The 21,091-nt window shown below is 41.6% G+C and overlaps 1 protein-coding gene across 2 annotated transcripts in view; it reads right to left on the bottom strand.

The window, feature by feature from the left end:
- Positions 1-8,416, bottom strand: part of prickle3 (prickle homolog 3) — a 296,269-nt gene extending 287,853 nt beyond the window's left edge. For both annotated transcript variants that reach the window (XR_007936247.1, XM_028813366.2), the window contains exon 1: positions 8,243-8,416. Coding sequence is in view for 1 of the 2 variants with exons in the window: in XM_028813366.2 (XP_028669199.2) it covers positions 8,243-8,284 (42 nt within the window). In the remaining variant the exon portion in view is untranslated. The remainder of the gene's footprint in view (positions 1-8,242) is intronic.
- Positions 8,417-21,091: the final 12,675 nt, after the last annotated feature.

Raw genomic sequence — 21,091 nt, 5'->3', positions numbered from 1 at the left:
TCCAATCTTTGTCACATTTCTCCCAATCCTGGTCAGACTCACAGGCTGCTCTTCAGGTTCTCATATATATGCAAATACAGCCCAACATTAGAATTTACAACCTGGGTATGTGGCTGCAATTAAATGCCAGGCTGCTACTCGCTAAGAGGCAAAAATGGACCAGTTTAACCAGTAATGTAACTCCATTCTTACATGAAAGAGCATGTGCAGCTCTGCATATACTGTTGGCAGACTTCTACTCAACATGCAGCCTACGCATCTTTTCATACATTACCTAGTAAGACCAGAGCAGTATACACCCTTTTGCAAAGGTTTCTGCCCAAAGCTATCATGAGCACACAATTTCCACTTTGAAAAGGACAATTCAAGGAGAGTACAAATTCCTCATCCCCTACACGTAGGACCTTGGTAGATTGCAAAGGTAGTGTTCCCAGTAACTGAAACCTAAAAGAACCCTGAGCATTGAAACAAACAAGGCTGCAGTCAGGATGGTCACCAGCACACTAATCCTCTCAGCTTGGGTTTTCCAAAGACTAAAAGCCACCGGCTCACCATGCCGAGACTTTTAATTATGAGTTAGTCACAGAAGCTATGATTCAGTGGCCACTGCAGGAGGAGCGGAAAATGCTGCATGAAGTGTACAAACAACCAAAGGGCTTAGTGGGTGAGCACCAAGCCTGGAGGAAGTAGTAGTAGTGTGTATCCAAGGGGTTTAGAATTTGCATATCAGACCTACAGATTATAGACAACAGATTCCTTTGGGATTTAGCGAGAAGACCTCTTGAAGGGGACGGGCACAGAATTTGAGGGATGTAATGGACAGAGTACCATGATATGAACTGGTGGGATCAAAGTTTAAGAGGTGTAATTACTACAGCACCAACCCAGGATTTTGGTGAGTACATTGTGCCAGAAGAGCATAACAGGCAGAGCACTGGGCATGGAAACAGTGATCAGTGTTTACAGACTGCAGTAGGCAGAGCACCAGGCATGAAAGAGATTTGTTCTGTGAATCTAGGTGGGTTGGTAAATAAGTTAAAGGAGCGAAGAATTAATACAGCATTCACATGCTATCGGAGTATTAGTAACTCCAAGTTAGATTGTTTCATCTTCCCACCGGAGTGTGTTCAAGTGGGATTCGGGTCAGACAATTTGTAAAGGTCACTTTTCATTTGTTACTTGGCCTGCAAAAAATGCATTTTTTCAGGGAAATAAAGAGCAAAAATAAATGTATTAAATGTGTCTTACTTCACTCCAAATGCAATTCGACCAATTGCTTGAATACCAAATGGGATCATGTTTTATTTTATTTTTTTTTTTTTTTTTTTACAATTGACAGATTTGAAAAGTTAATGTTATGTCGGAACTTGAACAATATGGATAGCATTGATTTCTCCTAATTTTCTCACTTGTAGCTCTGTGTTTACGCTTACATGGAATTTCCTACTTGGAAACTCAGATTTAACATGAATCAGAGAGCACTTTGAAAACAGCAAAACAATGGCATGTTTCAAAAATGTTCAGGGTGCAGACTGATTTTTAAGAGATGTAATGGGTAGTGCACCAGACCTGGATGATGTGCTAATTGTTTTTGAAAGGTATACCGGACAGAGCAAAGGCCCTGTAAACTGATTTTGAGGGGTGTACTGGACAGAGCAGTGGGCCTGAAAAAAGTGGGCACAAATTATGGGGCGTGAAATAACTTGAGCATAGGGCCTGCAGGTAGTGGTCAAGTTTTTGTCCAAGACATTCAGCAGCTAGTACTTCAGACTTACAGATAAAAGGTGTAGTATGCACTGGGCTTGAAGAAAGTGGTCACTCTGGTCAGAGAGTTAGTAGGCAGAACTCCAGGCCTGAAAGGAATGAGTGCTATTTTGTACATATAACAAGCAGAACAGCAAACCTAGTGGAAGAGAATACCAGTGTTGGCAGTGTGCTGGCAAGACAAATGGATAAAGCTTTCTATACAGGGAATGGGAATCAGGATTGTCCTTTTGTCTGGCTATGCTTTAAGCAGACTACTGGGCTTTTGTTTGGGTTAGTTGTTAATGTCTCCATGCCCAAGTGATCACTTTCTTTTGTTGGATGATGTGCAACAGGCAAGCAGAAACTGGCTGCTGAATCATGCTGCACTCTGGGAAATCAGGGTAAAGTTACAGCATGGTGCAGCTAAGCTCATCAGAAAAAAATGCCAGGAAACAAGCTGTACTTATGGCCATCCCAGGTGACATATTCTGCCTGTTTCCAGAACCTGTTTCAAGTAGCTTAGTGAGGCAGCAGAGTTCAGCAAACATCAACAATATTGTACAGATGGACTCCATTTTATGAAGACAAAAGAAGCAAAGCAGACCTAGGTCTGCATAAACATTGCACTTCATGTGAAATTGTACAAAGGAGACTACAGACCTGGGGCCTCATGTATAACGGCATGCGTAAAATTCACACTAACATGGCATACAGACAAAAGCGGAAATGTTCGGACACACAAAAAATCCAGATGCATAAATCTGTGGGTTCGCCAACTTCCACGTTCTTCCGCTACATAAATCCTGGTCAGCGTGAAAAGTAATGCATGTGCACGCGCCTGCTGTCCCGCCCCAACTCCTCCCAAAATTACGCCTCTTTGAATATGCAAATCAATATTAATATCCGTTAAGCTCAGCCTTCTGTGAAAAGACAATGGCAAAAGAACGGGTGAAAATAGAAGAATATCAGCGAATACCAAGTGGAGGCAAGGAAAAACTTACTATTTGTTAGTTTAAACAGTGATATAATCAACAAAAGGAAGTTGATCGAGTGACAGAGTGTTGGAGAAACTCGATAGTTCAAGTTCACAAAGTCGCAGTGCCCGAAATAAAAAAAGAAGCGGTCAGATATCAAAGTCGCCGTGAAAAGGCGAGTCGTAGCCCACCGTCTGAGTGTCATATGAAAGCTTATTAGGGTACAAAGAAAAGAAGAAAAAAAATAGGGACACAGTGAGAAAAAAGCTTGAAATGCCAACTTTAATCTCGAAATTTCCACTTCAGTCACATAGTTTATTTTGTCATTAAAGTAGAACATCATAAACTTCATCTTTAAATCGTTTAAATTACTAGTTTCTCAAATACAATCGTAACTAAAGTAGCACGTTAAATGCTTTGTTTTGTATGTGTTCTTCTATGTGCTCTATGTGTGTGAATTACTACGTGCTTCTTAAATGGGCTTTCCTTTCCTCCAACAGGACACAGAATCCATTTAATTCGTGATATTACAGCTCTCCGAATAATTAAAATACTGAGATGTATACTTGATATCATTTTCATGATGATGGGAATTAAAGCATGTTATTAAACATGGGAACACGGTTGGCGCAGTGATAGTGACGAGCAGGCGCCTCATCCACAGACTGTTCCTGCCTCCCACAAGATGCTTGCTGCGCTGTGCGCAACCTTCGATGAAATAATTTATTGCAGCAGTACTGTCTCTTTCAAACGTACTAACCCCCAATTCCTGTCTTTCCTTTTCTTTCTCCAAGTAACCAATCGCCACACAATCAGCTCAGTAATAGATGTTAAGCCATATGTAAGCTTAGAATGCAGATTCTTCAAAACTTTTAAAGAATATTGAAATATCTTCGTAGTACATGTTTAATTATTCTATCCATCTGTCTTTCCAGTGTTCTGCCAGCCCCGGCAAAAATACAGTGCAAGGCAGGAACAATCGGGGCGCCAGCTTGTCGCTAGCGCCGCGACACCATGTCCTCACATGTTTAATTATTGACAATATAGATTATTTAAATGAAGTTAAAGTTTTATCTGTATAATATAATAAACATATTTTGCTGCATTTCATATTAAAAATGATATCGTCATCATATGTAAATACACGCTTTAGGTTCTACAATATTATAACTATCACAGGTTTACAGTGAGGTAATTGTACTTGTAAGTACAAACAGTTCTGTAAGGAGCACTTGATGGATTGAGTGCGTTTATAGTTCTTGGGATGAAACTGTTTCTGAACCGCGAGATCTGTACAGAAAAGGCTCTGAAGCATTTGTCGGATGAGAGCAGTTCAAATAGGCAGCATGGCCGAGGCAGCATGTGCTTGATGCTGTATACTGATAATTCTCCTTCTGATCGGCTGCTCGGAGTGTTGCAGTGAGAATAATAAGGAAAAAGATGATCCGCTGTGGCAACCCCTAACGGGAGCAGCTGAAATTAGAAGAAGGTGCAGTGAGAGTAACAGCGCTAAAGCATTTACGGTATTTGGAATAGTTTGGCCATTCCGTGGACCATTATATTGTTACAGGTTAATTACAATCAGTAATGACGCTGGGTGCCGCCAGTTTGCAAAACCAAGCGGAGAACTTGCGTACACCAGGGTTGAAGCTACCGTGAAAATGTGCCTGGCTTTACACCAAGTTTAGGTTTTACACATCGCGATTTGAGCGTGAAAATGGGCTTACGCAACATTTTTGTGCGTACGCACTATTTATACATGAGGCCCCTGGGGATTATACAAAGTGGCATTGCAGTGGTGTCCATCACCCACTACTTTAAGTTTCTATACCAGCTTTCTAATCTGTGTAATCAATGCTGACCTGCTGATGGCACTGCATGTATCAAACCTACAGGCTGCAGGCTCCTTACTTTAAATGTGTGCAGTGTCAGAAAAAGTAGAGTTACAACTCCTAGGGTAGTGTAGACTCTTGGTCACTTGTGAAGACATGACACAGATCTGAGAAAGAGATCCACTCCAGAAGCCAAAGAGGATAAAAAGGAGATGCCAAGAGGTCATGTGTATAATAAGTTGGTAAAAGTCATTCTGTAGTAACTGGAGTGAGATATGCGGACACTCTGGAGGACAGCCAGGACCCAATGTAAAGAGTCTTACTAGATAATATTAAGGCAAGACAGCAAATGTGGGCCACTAGCCTTTTAAATATAAACCAGGGAACTGGGGCTACCAGATGACCGGAGGGCTTAAGTTTATTTCTCAGTGACCCAAAAATTAGCCCAAGTATTGGGTGTAACCTTGGGCTCCCTTTTGTGTCAGAATCCGCTGTACTAACAGTAAAAAGTTCAACAGAATAAGAGGTTAACATCCAAGGAATGGTGTGGCCAGAGAGCTGGAGTTTCATTATTCTAATTATTTACCAAAAAAAACTTTTTCACTACAGGGTCAATAGAAGCCTTGGTGAGAGCTTTATTCAGCCCACTCACACACTGTTACCAGGTTTAGAGAATCTAGCTATCCAAACCTGCACTTCTTTGGGAGAAAACTTGCAAAAAGTGCATGCATACACAAGGAGAGTGTGTAAACGCCCAGTAATCAAGCCAAGAATTGAACCCATGTTGTTGGAATCATGCTGCTGCCATATTCACCACTCTACCACAGTTGATTACTGCATTATTTAGCTGTATTTGAAAAGGGGTGCACAGTGGTTAAGACTGTTGGCTCATAGCCCTCTGGACCCAAGTTAATTTCCCAACCATTTCATCTCTGAGGACTTTGCATGGCCTTCCAGGTTTACGTGGTGCTCAGGCTTCTTCACACAACAATAAAATCATATGTTGTGAGGTGTGTTAGAGTGTCCTCCAACAGACTGGCATCATGTCCAATGCCTGCTGAGATCATGTATTAGTGGATCGAGAGATGCATGTATGCATTGGTAGGTGGGCTAGCATACCTCTATGACAGCCAGGAGCAAATTTTTTTTTAGCATGCGAACTCACATGTGATTGTTACTTATACACATTTTATATAAAAAAAGAACAAAAAGCACGGATCTAAATTAATTACTCACGATAATAGGCAATGTTTATGGAATGGAGGGATTCATTACCCTTCTTTAATAAAAAAAAAGTTTACATTTTTCATTTAAAATGTCTATTGCATCAGTGCTGATGCCAATTCTTGTGTACAACTTTAAGACATCAAATCATGAGGGCCAAGGTAACATAACACCAAAAGCTGTATTCCATTTCACCAAAAACCATCTTCAAAGACATTTCAATTTACTCTCCATTATGTTCAGCCTACGTTAAGCCAGGGTGGAAAAAATTGATTTGGTGCCATCCTAGAGGCCTCATTCACAGGTTAAAAAAATAAGGGGTCACCCCAGGAAACAGAGGCGAAAACTGTTTATAGGGAGCCAGAAGAATGGCGCCAGGCAGACGGTGACATCAAGCCTGCGTCAGTGAGCAGCAGTGAAGGCCTGTTCAACCCTGGGGGGGTTTTCCTCCCTCTTTTAAAACACAGAAGCTCAACCCATTGAAATGTTGGCAGACTGCCTTCTCTCAGGGAATAAAAAAAAAAAAAAAACAGTGCCACTTTTTTTTCCTGTTCATCTCGAGTCAATTTCTGCTATGTAAGGAGGCCAGGTTTATGCCTAGAATGTGCAACACACGCCTTAATCAAACACACCGGCCTCCCTCTAGAACAGCCATGTAAAAGACACACACTGAAAAAAAAAAACTCCAAGCAGTACCACTCAAGTTATAATCACTACCACATCACCGGAACTAAAACTAGCACCACTATGAAATAGTATAGTCCAATATAGCTAAAAGCACCCCAGAATAATACTTAGAGAGTGGTTGGTCACCTCCAAATCCTCACAACACAAGTGTCCACCAGCAACCTTCAGGGTGGCAGCTGGTCCGTGAAGGGAAAACATCACCTAATCTCACAAGTGTTAGTGTGTGGTGTCCTCACAGTTCCGTTAAGCATTCAGTTTCCAGGTGTCTTTCAAGAAATCCTCTTAAGACTGGGGTAGGGGGATAATGGAACTGGTTGTGGTGGGATTGGATTGGGGCAGAAGCACCACTACTAATTCACAGTCTCACCAACCCATTAATGATGTGTACTTCAAGTGCTAACCAGAAATTCTGTGTGTCTTCCAACAGACCCAAGCATGCCTTCATGTCCAAAGCAGCAAAAGATTGCACCATCCCATAATTTGGTGAAAATGGAAAAAAATGCAAGAAAAAAGAGCAAAAAAACACAGCTCCAGCATTTTCTCCACCACTTACAAAAAGGCAGCAGAAATAAGGACAACATGGACTGGGGATGAAAAACAGTCAAATGTAAAGCTAACAAAAATCCTGACACCATATTATACCTGGCCAAAACCAGACATGGAGATTACTCTGAATATGTTAGATCACTTCTCTGTCCCTTCATTGATTCTTTACATATTTATTCATTATTTAGCTGTATTGGAAAAGGGGTGCACAGTGGTTAACACTGTTGCCTCACATCCCTAGTGCTCACTAGGTAGTCCTTCTCCACCCCTTCATCAGGCACACTTTACAAAGAAACAAGAGGACATTGGTGCTTAAATATTTGAATAAGAGCCCTTTGCTTCCAAAATATAGAATCACACTCTCCAATTGGCTTTGTGTAGTCTTAACAGGGTGTCAGCTGGCCTGGTCCAAAAGTGCATGGAGAGCACAACAGGCACACAGGTTCAATGTTTGTCAAAAGCAGACTGGTTTATAAAAATATAATATTTGACAGATGGTATAAAGAAGCCATCGACACTTGAATATCTTAATAGATCAGGTACCAGTAAAAAGAATGTGGGATTTGGTTCTCTTAGCTACACATCAATAGAACGTTTCTGAGTGACCATGTCACAAAGTTGAAAACTGGATAGTACTTCTTATTTTGCCCAGAAAAAATGTGTAGTTTCACTGTATGATTTTGATTAACGCGCCGGCTTGATGTTCAACAGGATTCGATTCTATCATGCATAATACGAGTTCCTTTTCCAGAACACAACAAGAGACATGCGGCCACTATTTACCCATCTATAGGAAAGTAAACTTAAGAGTCCACGACAGGTGAACCGATGCTACGAGAAGCATAAATTGCGCCTTTACTAGCCAGCACCAGTTTGCATTACTATGGAGATCTTCGTTCGGGCACCACGGCAGCGCCATGTCAGGTGAGACTTCACACGAGTTAGTAAAATTAACAGGAAAAAACACCAGGGCAGAGACAAGCTCGGCAGGTAAAACGAGAACGGAGCGCACAGCTCTCTCGAGGTCGACAAAAGTAACGTATGGGTGAGAGAGAGAAGGGGGAGCATTTCGTTTTAGTTTGATCACAGATAAGACTGAATCGAAAAACCGGGGAAGCCGGCAGTGTATGCGCACCATCGCAAGTGCTAGCGGAACAACATAAAACTCCCACTGGAAGTCACGGAGAGACGAGCAACTTTCAAGGTCCACTTCGAGCGCAACGCGGTACTTACCGATCGCCTGGACCGCCGCTTCTTTGAGCCCCTGGTGAACATATCTCGGGGCGCCGGCTAACTGCCGGACTGAAAGTGACCAACTGCTGGCGCTGGGTTCCGGGAAATAGAGGAGGAAGAGGATGATGAAGAAACTGAACGACTTTCAGAGTTTCGGCTCGCCAGAATATGGAAGCCCCGCCTAACATGTGACGTTGGTGTACACCTTTGTTCGCTTTGACGGGACGGTGAGCAAAGGGCGGAGCTTCGGCTTAAAGACTCGCACTTGGGTGACGACACAATGACCTGAGGAATGAGCAAGGATACGACTGGAATAAAGTGGGAAGGACATACGAAAACATGTAGCCGAGGGGACCCAACAACACCGTGGATAAAAGTCAAGTGACGTACAAGAAAAACTTTTCACAATTCATGCCTGTTCACGGAGTATGGCTCAATCACACCAGTGTACTTTTATAGGCACAAGCGAGGCGCTTTGGTGTCGTGATTTGAAAATAAGATTACATTAGTAAATACATATTTTATAAAGTAACTGTGTCGTGCTTTTTGTTATTTTTCTAGTTATCGTAACATGCATTTATTTTCTAAAACCGCTATTCCTGTGCAGGGTTGTGGGGTAGCTGGAGCCTATCGATACAGGAACAAAACAACACATGGACTGGGCAGCAATCCAAAGGGTGCACACACACACATAAGGGACAATTTAACAACGCGAATCAACCTAATCTAGATGTCTTTATGGGGGGATCCCACATGGACATGGGGAGAACATGCAAACTCCATGTGTGAGAACCTAGGACTTGAACCTTGGTTTCCTTATTGCAAGGCAGCAGCACTACTATCAAGTCACTGTGCCACCCTATAATGTAAGATAATAATTGTAAAAGCCACTTAATCAAATTAAGGCCTGTAAGGTTCAGGAGTCCTAGGCAGGAACCCACCCTGGACAATGTGCCAGGCCACTACATGACCACTCCTCACATGGGGCAAATTTAAAAGGGCCAAGCAACCTGAAAGGTGGCATGAGAGGCAACTCACACATTTACAATGAGAACATACAAACGCAACGACACAATAACTGGGCACAGAATTTGAACTCAATACCCTGCATCTGTGAATAACTGTGCAGGCTTTAATCTTGGGTATAGATACATTAATATAGAAATATTTAATAGTTTAAAGCAGGGGTGCCCAACTCCAGTCCTGCTGGGCCGCAGTGGCTGCAGGTTTTCATTATTATCCTTTTCTTAAGTAGTGACCTGTTTTTGCTGCTAATTAACTTCTTTTGAATTCATTTGAATTGACTTGCTCTTGAAGACTCAGACCCCTCAATTGTTTCTTTTTCCTTAATTAGCAGCCAAACAATAATAAGATACAAAATGAGCCAAAACAGGACCAGCAAACTATGACCATCATACAATAGCTGAAAATAAAGAAAGGTGAAGGTCTCAGGAATGCTGATCTGCTCTTAGAAAAGAGAAAATCCACAATTTCGGAAATGTCTGCTATTGCACAATTAGAGCAGCAACAAGCCATGGAATTAAAGAGTGGGTTTAATTAAAGACAAGATCCAGCGCCTCATTAAGGAACTGGTTGGAGTGAAATTGGTTGGAGTTTGAGGCCCTGACTTAATTGCTCTTCTGTTGGCTCACTCACTTCACATTTCACTTTTGTTTGGGTGCCATTTAAGGAAAGAAATGAAGCAATTCAGAGGAATGATGAAGAAATTCAGGGAAACATTTCTCAAAAACCAAGTCAAGTAAAATTAATTCAAAAGAAGTTAATTAGCAGCAAAAACAGATCACTAATTAGGAAAAGGGTTAGAATGAAAACCTGCAGCCACTGCGGCCCTCCAGGACTGGAGTTGGGCACCCCTGGTTTAAAGCATCAAATATTTCACACATAAATCATCCCATTAACCATTGATCATGGAGTAAGCAGAGTTTGCCATTCATACTGATATGTCTGTTTTTGTCTGCTGGCATTTATTTAGTTCAGGGGCACAGGCAGCTAGTGCCATCACTGTATGATGATGAAAAGCTGGAACTGGCCATGCATGGGGATACAGGTACTCGCAAGACACATTCATAGTTATGACCTCACTGGGCCAGTTTAGAGTAGGGTCCATTTACAAATGTCATAGAATTTTGTCATTTTTTCACCCTCTGATAGGCATCTATAGAAGCTTGATCCACAGTAACAGATTAAAAATCAAAACTAACATCCTATTTGTAATGTCAAAAATGTTATATAAGTGATCAGCAACTTCAAAATATAATAAAATGACACTCCACATGCCTATATTACAGAGCCCCCATGTTTTCAAAGTTTTGTGAAAAGAAGTAACTTTGACCCCTTGTATCCCATTAGAGGGTTAACCCCTGGGGTCGGCTGAAGTGGTATGCACACTTCAGGTCCTTCTGGTTTACTCCTTATCATAAGGATGTAATTACCTGCACAAGATGTGGTCCAAAAAGGGCCTGCAAATTAGTTTTTTTTTCTGATTCAGAGGGTTAAAATTTGGGGGAACCCTTAAAAGCTAAATGTCTAGTATAAATAGAACTAAGATGAGTTGAACAGTATATTTATAATATGTTTTATAGTGTCTGAGGAGGGGCAGAGCCTTCTCTGTGTGATATGGACAGGGCTAGGCATCGTCCTTCAGTGGCTTCTCAATGTTACAGGGGAAGGAGAAGCTACTGTTAGTGTGAGCATCTCCTCTCATGGCAGAGCCCAGAAGGTGGTCCCCAGGCTCACATGCACGACAGAAGAAAAACCAGGCTTTATCTTTATAAAAATACTCCCTTTGTCAGTTTAGCTCAAAGGTACATTATACATGGCTACATATCAAGCTAAATACCACTGCCTAGACAGAACTCCATCAATTTTCTGAACTTTCTTATTGTGTTACTGGGATTACATCTGGGTGTGAATCTTTGGATCCAAATTGGGAACCAACACCACAGAGGACACAAGTACATCACGGGAAAATATAAATATAACTGTAAACATCTTGGGGGGGGGGGGGTGCAGCACGGTGGCACAGTGGTAGCACTGCTGCCTCACAGTAAGGAGACCCGGGTTCGCTTCCCTGGTCCTCCCTGCATGGAGTTTGCATGTTCTCCCCGTGTCTGTGTGGGTTTCCTCCCACAGTTTAAAGACATGCAGGTTAGGTGCATTGGTGATTCTAAATTGTCACTACTGTGCGTTTGGTGTGTGCGTGTGTGTGCCCTGCAGTGGGCTGGCGCCCTTCCCAGGATTTGTTCCTGCCTTGCACACAGTGTTGGCTGGGATTGGCTCCAGCAGACGCCCGTGACCTTGTGTTAGGATATAGTGGGTTGGATAATGACTGACTGACTGACTGACTGACTGACTGACATCTTTGGGGTATGGACAGGAGTCTGACAAACCACATGCAAGCCTTCGGTGAATGTGAAATTTCTGAATAAACTGGGAATTGAAGTTAAGTTCTTGATGCTCTGAGGCAGCAGTACTATCATGGGATTAATCTAATCATTTGCAGGGACTTGGTCTTGGCTCTGTCGCTTAGGCTTTTCTTACAAGTTATCTCCTTCATCTTAAGTGCGTACTTACGTACTTTCTGCCCTTGATCACGCCAGGTTGCCAAGGCACTGTAATTATCAGACAGTCACGTGCTAGGAAGGGTGTGTGTATATAAGTAGGGGCCTCAGTGCCTTAGCATTGTGTGTCAGACTTTTGTAATAGTCTTCTGTGTTTCAGACTTTGTTTAATAGTTTTCGGACTTTTCTTTTTTTGACTTTAGAGTTTATTTTTGTCTTGTATCTGGATATTTACTTGCTTGCCTCACTGATCTATTACATGTGCTCTAACAGTGCCTCTGTCTAACAAAGTGTACCTATGTTTACTTCCCTTTATTTACTTACTGCCAACTTCTTCTTCTGCCACGATTTCTTTTTCTATTGTTACCTTGACTGTGTTATTAGATCCAGCTATAAAATGGGTCTCACGCAGCCAGCGTTCCTTTGAGGGGTGTCGCAAGAAGGCAGCGTAAAGGGCCAGCAAGAACTTGATACTGCTGAACCATCTACAATTCACAACACATGTCTGGCTCCTCCTTCTACAGTCGGTTTGAAGAAATGCCAGAGAATTTCGTTTTCAGCTGAAGACGTAAAATGCACTAATACAGACAGAAATATAATACATTTGTCCCTCCATTATCCAAACCCAGTTAATCCATATTCAGGATTATGGGAACTGTAAAGTATCTCAGCAACACCAGGCATAAAGCAGGAATTAAGCCTAAATGAAATGCCAAATCTACGCAGACGTAGGAAAAGCATACAGATATCACACACTGATCACGTCAGGATTGGGGCCTAGTCTCCTGGACTTGTCAAACAGCAGTGCTTACAGTTGCGCCTCCATGCCACCCAGGAATGTACATACAGTTAGGTCCATAAATATTTGGACAGAGACAACTTTTTCTAATTTTGGTTCTGTACATTACCACAATGAATTTTAAATGAAACAACTCCGATGCAGTTGAAGTGCAGACTTTCAGCTTTAATTCAGTGGGGTGAACAAAACGATTGCATAAAAATGTGAGGCAACTAAAGAATTTTTTTAATACAATCCCTTCATTTCAGGGGCTCAAAAGTATTTGGATAAATTAAATAACTGGAAATAAAATGTTCATTTCTAATACTTGGTTGAAAACCCTTTGCTGGCAATGACAACCTGAAGTCTTGAACTCATGGACTTCACCAGATGCTGGGTTTCCTCCTTTTTAATGCTCTGCCAGGCCTTTACTGCAGCGGCTTTCAGTTGCTGTTTGTTTGTTTGTAGGCCTTTCTGTCTGAAGTTTAGTCTTCAACAAGTGAAATGCATGCTCAGTTGGGTTAAGATCAGGTGACTGACTTGGCCATTCAAGAATTTTCCACTTCTTTGCTTTAATAAACTCCTGAGTTGCTTTGGCTGTATGTTTTGGGTCATTGTCCATCTGTATCATGAAACGCTGCCCAATCAATTTGACTGCATTTACCTGGATTTGAACAGACAGTACATCTCTGAACACCTCAGAATTCATTCGGCTGCTTCTGTCCTGTGTCACATCATCAATAAACACTAGTGTCCCAGTGCCACTGGCAGCCATGCACGCCCAAGCCATCACACTGTCACCACCATGTTTTACAGATGATGTGGTATGCTTTGTATAATGAGCTGTTCCACACCTTCTCCATACTTTTTTCTTGCCATCATTCTGGTAGAGGTTGATCTTGGTTTCATCTGTCCAAAGAATGTTTTTCCAGAACTGTGCTGGCTTTTGTAGATGTTCTTTAGCAAAGTCCAATCTAGCCTTTCTATTCTTGAGGTTTATGAGTGGCTTGCACCTTGCAGTGCACCCTCTGTATTTACTTTCATGCAGTCTTCTCTTTATGGTAGACTTGGATATCGATACACCTACCCCCTGGAGAGTGTTGTTCACTTGGTTGGCTGTTGTGAAGGGGTTTCTCTTCACCATGGAAATGATTCTGCGATCATCCACCACTGTTGTCTTCCGTGGACATCCAGGTCTTTTTGCGTTGCTGAGTTCACCAGTGCTTGCTTTCTTTCTCAGGATGTACCAAACTGTAGATTTTGCCACTCGTAATATTGTAGCAATTTCTCGGATGGGTTTTTTCTGTTTTCGCAGCTTAAGGATGGCTTCTTTCACCTGCATGGAGAGCTTCTTTGACCGCATGTTGTCTGTTCACAGCAAAATCTTCCACATGCAAGCACACCTCAAATCAACTCCAGGCCTTTTATCTGCTTTATTGATAATGACGGACTTGCCCACACCTGCCCATGAAATAGCCTTTGAGTCAATTGTCCAATTACATTTGAGCCCCTGAAATGAAGGGATTGTGTTAAAAAATGCTTTAGTTGCCTCACATTTTTATGCAATTGTTTTGTTCACCCCACTGAATTAAAGCTGAAAGTCTGCACTTCAACTGCATCGGAGTTGTTTCATTTAAAATTCATTGTGGTAATGTACAGAACCAAAATTAGAAAAAAGTTGTCTCTGTCCAAATATTTATGGACCTAACTGTATGGGAAAATGTACCTGCATTATGTAAATTAATTGAAATTTGTAGGTTATTTTCCAAATGTGGTTATGGGATATGAACACATGTTGCTATCTCTCTATCTCTCTCTCTCTCCCTCTCTGTGTTATAGGCCCTGTTTTGAATCGGACTTTCGTATTATTTTTTCATATAGCAAAAAAGCATTTGAAGTCTGACTGATTTTTAAATATTTGCAATCTTCTGTTTCTGCCATGATGAAAATGTTAAAAGCAGCCTCTGTACAGTATGCAGCACATCCAACAATGCACATGCACAAGGAAAAATGTCTAACCAGTTCTCCTTATAGCCAGTGGTGAAGACGTTTAAGAAAATACCTTTGCACAAACTCAACTCAGGGGCCAGGACTGCATTTCACCAGCTTTCCCATCACTTAAGCGAAGTAATTGCATTCTGTTTCAGTCCTCCACTCTAACTCGTGGATGGCAGAGCAGTCAACAACTTGTACTTGCTTGGAATCCACAGTGTAGGGATTTACACCGTGACATCTACTAGTATGCTGAAAAATGGTCAAATAACATGGGGTTTTCCATGAGATGTGGCTCATTCGATTTTGGGATATTCAACAAATTATCCAAGAAAGGATTGTATTGAACTTTGCAAAGCAGTGAAAAACGTCTGAAATATAAAAACCTGTTTTGCTTCACAGATTCGTCATCATGGCTTTGAATGCTGATCCTGGTTGATGGCGTGTGTGTGGAGCTAGCACATTCTCCCTGTGTGGGGTTGGGGTCTTCTGGGTATTCCAGTTTTCTTTCACGTCACCAGTTTTGTGTAGGTTAGGTTAACTGGTGTCCCTAAAATAGTCCAGTGTGAGTGAGTGTGTGTACACGTGTATGCCCAGAGATGGACTGGCACCCCACCAAGGGTTGTTTACAGCAGGGATCGATTCTAACATGGTGTAAATATTACAGGGGGACTCAGCCCCCCAAATGAGGCGTGAGCATCTTTTATTGCTTATTCATGAGTTTTGGGAGTGTCTAAAATGTTAAAAAAATTATTGTTTTAAAATATAAAAGCTACAGGCCCATATGGCTATGGAGCAGAATTTTATAAAAGGTTCTCATTTAGTTATTGTCATTAGTGTTAGCAATGTTTATAGAAGCTACAGAAAATACAGTTCTAATTTCAGCCAGAGGGTCTCAAGTTTATTTCCTTGTTTTATGACGTTCTTGTCTATTATTATGTCATTTATTTATGTTAATGCTACTTTTGTAAGTTATCTCCTTTGTTCTTTATGAATGTGTTCTGTTCCATGAGTTTTGTGGGGGGCCACCTGCCCGTCACTGTGATTCATCGGAATGCGCTTGTGGTGCGGTAAGTTCTTTTTATTACTGAGATTTTCTGTGTTTTATGATTTCCTGGATTTTTGAACCATTGCACTGTTTTTTTGACTTTGTCTTCGATGTCTGTTTTGAGATTTTGCTCACATTGGATCGCCTTTGCCTTTTCAGGCAGTTCCATTTTGCTCTCCGTGCTCAATCTTTTTTGTGTGGCCCTCTGTGGTACTAGGTGGGGTTTTTGACTGCGTTTTCCCCCTCTAGTTGGTATTTTTGGAACTTTTTGGGACTTAACTCGCTTTAGGACTCTTAAGCCACATAACATATTACAGTAAGTATCTATTTCAGTCTTTCTAAAGAAGAATAAAGACGTGCTACAATGTGTATTACACAGGCAAATTTCATTGCAAAATTATGTTAAGATACTGGTAAAAATTGTAGCTAGAAAAATACAGTGTTGACGCGGCAGTTTAAGAATTGTTTTGTACTAAAGGTGTTTTTTTTCTAAATTACTGAATGAGTGTTTTGGGACATTTAAAGTGTAGAAGATCTAAATGTATAATTGTTTCATTTATTTAATTATTCTGGAACAAGAATAGTATTTGTTCACGTTATGTTTTATGTTTTGCGATGACATTGATGTCGACTGTGAGAAGCCTTGTAGAAGATATGCTGTGTAACATCGCTCTGCTATGCTGTAAAAGCTAGCTTTGCAGTCCATGTGGTGTCCGAGATTGCGGATACATATTTAAAAAGACCACTTCCTGCTTTAGTGTAATAATTATAGTGTGACACTTTGCAAACAATTCTTGACTTTGAGTTAGTAGTTTTATTTTATTGAGTTGTTTTTGACTTGCAATTGTTATTTTGACTTTCCTCCTCTGATCCTTTTAAACATATTGTCATGTGACAGAGAAGGGAAATAATCCAGGAGATGCAAAATTCACACCAGGATCAAAAGCAAGAAGCATGAGTAACTAAAACCAAAGGGAAAAGCAAAAATTGATGTCAAGAAACACAAAGATTTCAGAAAACCTAACATTAGGGCTTTGAATTAAAGGCTATCGCCAAATCTTTTGACAGCTCTTTTCTAAACATCCACTGAGGGGCAAAGAAGAATATGAATGCTGCCATATTCACAGCCTCATAAAACACTACACATATAAGATCAGAACTTGCCAATTTTACATCTTAGGCATAACATCGAAAAAGTGCTTTCTCCATTAAATTACAAGGCTAACTGGGATTTAGTAAAGACAGACACTTAGTATCCAGTCTTTGGTGTCTATTTATGTAATTTAACCTGCCTACTGTTATGAGATGTTCACTTTAAAAATATGGTTCTTTTAAAATGCATCTTTCCAAGAAAAGGTATATATGGTGTGAACACCAGGGGTCGCTGTCGCCTCATTAAACCCAACAGACAAATACGCAGACACAGGATAAAAGCATGAAGAAGCTCTTTTAATTATTTCTCCTTCTTCAAAGTGCCTTTTAAGCACTACTGTCACCATAAACAAGTAAATAAACAACAAACACAATAATTACACAAATCTCTCCTCCAGTACCTCCCAACTCCGGCCCGCTTGCTGGGTCTCCAGCAGTCATTTATATAGTCCTTGACCCGGAAGTGCTTCTGTTCTTTCTTCCACGGGACTTGCCAGCACTTCCGGGTCAGATGGAGAATCCCAACTCTTTAATCAGCCCAGAAGTACTGTGGAGCTTCTGTCCTCATGACCTCCAAGCACTTCCGGGCTGCAAGGGAAGTATGACTCCCCAGGTCCTTTCATAGCTCCCCCTGGCGGCACCCAACAGGGCTGAGAAACCGGACTCCAAGTCCCAGGATGCCCTGCAGGAATCTGGGGCACCGCTACATTCCAGGGGTGCTGCCATCTAGCGTTTTGGGGAAAGCAGTGCCCTGAAAAAGCTGCCTTCCCCCATCCTTCCATTTCAGGGGCGTCTCGGCCGGGATAAGCTGATGGCCGTCCGCCACATTGGGAAAACGTGTTTCTTTATTTCTGGAACATTTCTGTGCATTTACTTTTGCATTACAATGTTTCCTGATCATAATTAGTATTTATTTCATGGTGCCACAATGTAATTTTGTTTTACGTATGAGCTCCAACCATGTTATGATTTCTGTTACTGGCACACTCCTCGCAGTTGCCAAGAAATGTGGTTTCAGACATAGTCTCATCTTATATTTATAAATGTAAAGAATTATTATTATTATTATATCATCGCGATGATTCAGTTGTATCCGTGATTTGGATAAAAAAACTAAAATAAATGTACTGCAAATTGCTTTCTTGAATGTTTGTTTTTGGAGCTTTCAGTTTTCCCTGTGACTTTGTTTTCTGATTAGTGATTAGGCTTTGGTGCAAAAGGATTCGACTTCTCAGTTTTCAGCCTTTTTCTTGTTTTGACTGTATTTCATCTTCTGGTCCCCTTCCAGCCTTCAGGCAGAATACCTACAATGGTCTTACTGTACTTAAATGCACAAAATGCCTTAGATAGAATTGAATCGGGTTGTATACTTACCACACTGCACAGATTTGGGTTTGGACTGAAGAGATCTGCATGAATTTTAGTTTCTAGACATTACTCCAGGAGAATTAATCCCAAGTAATAATATGAACAATATGAACTTGGATTGTTTCAGATTAGAACTTGGAACCAGACCAGGGTGTCCACTGTTACCAATGCCTTTGGAGATTACCGTCAAACTATTAGCTATTCATCTCCATCAAAAGAAGCCTGAATAAAACTGTTTTTTTTTTTCCATTGAAGCCTCTGGCATTCCAGACTAGGCTGATTAACTTCACTGATTGTATCAGAACAGTTTAAATATCCAGGGATAATTATGAGGGTAAATCAAAAAGTAAAGGCAATTTGAAAATTACACAGTAAAAACAATGGATAGAAGTAGATGCAATACAATATGTTCATAAAGACCTATGAGTAGTTTGAAAACACACAGCACTCTGCCATTTCTTTAGTTGAAGCCAATGTCAAATGAAGATGGACACCCCACTGCAGAATTCCACTATTTTTGAACAACGCGCTGTAGTGAGATTTTTTTTGGGCAGAGGGGGTGAAACCTGCTGAAATTCACAAAAGGATGTTGGCTCTGTATGGAAGTGAAAACAACATGACTCAACGAAAAGTTTATGAGTGGGTAGAAAGGTTTAAAGTGGGAAGAACAAGTGTAACAGATGGAGCTTCATCTGGTCAACCATTAACATCTCGCACACAAGCCCACATTAACATCAGAGAAGACCAACAGATTACTCAGTCGCTGTTGGATGTCATCTGTGGATCTCCATGTGCCAGAGTGCATGATGACTTAGGGTACCCAGCATCCTTAGGTGAATTTCAGCAGATTTTACTCCTTCTGCCCACAGAAATCTCACCATGACTAGTATGGATAAAGATTCAATCAGCATTTCCAAAATATGTACAACAATACAATTTACTGATCCCAGGGAGTTATGGAAAAAGAATTGTTCAATTAAACTCTCAGAAAGGGAATGGAATTTAGCCGTTCATAAAACACACTTTAGTTCAATATGTGCAAAGCATGCTGTGATTCAACTGAAATATGATTAGTACCTTTCGAAAGTATTCAGGCTTCTTCAATATTTTCACATTTTGCTAAAAATGCACTTCTACTAAAATCATCCATCCATCCATCCATTTTCCAACCCGCTGAATCTGAACACAGGGTCACGGGGGTCTGCTGGAGCCAAACCCAGCCAACACAGGGCACAAGGCAGGAACCAATCCCACCGCAGGACACACACAAACACACCCACACACCAAGCACACACTAGGGCCAATTTAGAATCGCCAATCCACCTAACCTTTGGACTGTGGGAGGAAACCGGAGCGCCCGGAGGAAACCCACGCAGACACGGGGAGAACATGCAAACTCCACGCAGGGTGGAACTGGGATGTGAACCCAGGTCTCCCAACTGCGAGGCAGCAGCGCTACCCACTGCGCCACTGTGCCGCCCTACTAAAATCATTTAAATACATTTTTCTCTCCATCAAGCAACTTTAACAATACTCCAGAATGGCAAAGCCAAAGCAGGATTTTATTAATTTTTGGAAATATATTAAAAATAAAAAAACAAAATACCTCACTAACACAAGTATTCAGATCATTTGCTATGACACTTGTAAGTTTTGCTCAGGTGCCTTCTATCCTACTGATGATCACTGAGGTGTTTCTACACCTTTTTGGTGTCCATCCATGGATAAGAAAGGCACTCACCTGTCTATATAGGGTCCCACAGTTGACATAACTAAAACCAAGCCATGAGGTCAAAGAAATTGCCTGCAAAGCTTACAGACAGAATTGTGTCAAGGAATAGATCTGGGGAAGTCTACAAAAACATTGTCCATAATTCCTAAATGGAAGAAGTTTGGAACAACCACTAATTTTCCTAGCGCTGGCAACCCTGTCAAACTGAGCCATCATTCGAGAAAGGCCTTGGTAAGAGAGGCAGATGGTAATGCTGACAGAGCTGCACAGAACTGCACGAAGCCTATGTGGAGATGGGAAACACTTCCAGAAGGATAACCATCACTGCAACACTCCACTAATTGGGGATTTATGACAGAATGTCCAGATGACTCATGAAATGATGCTTTGACTTTGCAAAAAGTCACCTAAAGGACTCTCAGACTATGAGAAACAAGATTCTCTGTCAAACATTTCTAGAGAAACCTGAAAATAGCTGTTGTAGCAGTTGAGTTTCCGATCCACCTCTTGAACCCTCACGTACCACTCCAAACACCAGGTAAAAGTCCAAGACTCTTTTATTTTGCAATCATGTGCACAAAGCACCCTCCACTCCACACTACTCATATAAACGAATAATAAAGCACAATAATGATCACTCCTCCTCTCCCAGACACTTCGCCACCCTACCTCCCAGCTCAGCTCAATGTCTGGGCTTTTCCAGAGTCCTTTATACCCCCTGACCCGGAAGTGTTTCTGTTCCATTACCCACAAGTCCTTATTCCTTCCGGGTCAGGGTAAACAGTCCTTATCTTCAACCCGGGAGCACGTCGTTTCTTCCTGTCGTGGGATTATGACACACTTCCGGGTTATAGGGCATATAAGAGTCCAAAAGCCCCCCTACAGCGACTCCCGGTGGTCCCCAAGGTATCCAGCAGGGCTGTGCATAAAAACTACATAGTCCATGAGGCCCTGCTGGAATTCGGGGCCCGTCCATGCTGTCGGGAGAGCTCCTCCTGGCGGCCTGGGGGTGAGGGCCGGAATATGAAGCCGGCCATCCACCACACTGTCTACTAACAGCCTCCATCAAACCTGGCAGAGCTTGAGAGGATCTGCAGAAAAGAATGGCAGAAAAATCTCCAAATCCAAGTGTGCAAAGCTTGTTGCACCGTACCCAGTAAGACTCGAGGCTGTAAAGGTGCTTCAATTAAGTACCGAG

Source organism: Erpetoichthys calabaricus, chromosome 11 (genome assembly GCF_900747795.2).
Source record: "Erpetoichthys calabaricus chromosome 11, fErpCal1.3, whole genome shotgun sequence".
NCBI lineage: Eukaryota > Metazoa > Chordata > Cladistia > Polypteriformes > Polypteridae > Erpetoichthys > Erpetoichthys calabaricus.
The sequence above is the reverse complement of the archived record's forward strand: the minus strand, read 5'-3'. Positions and strand labels throughout refer to the sequence as shown.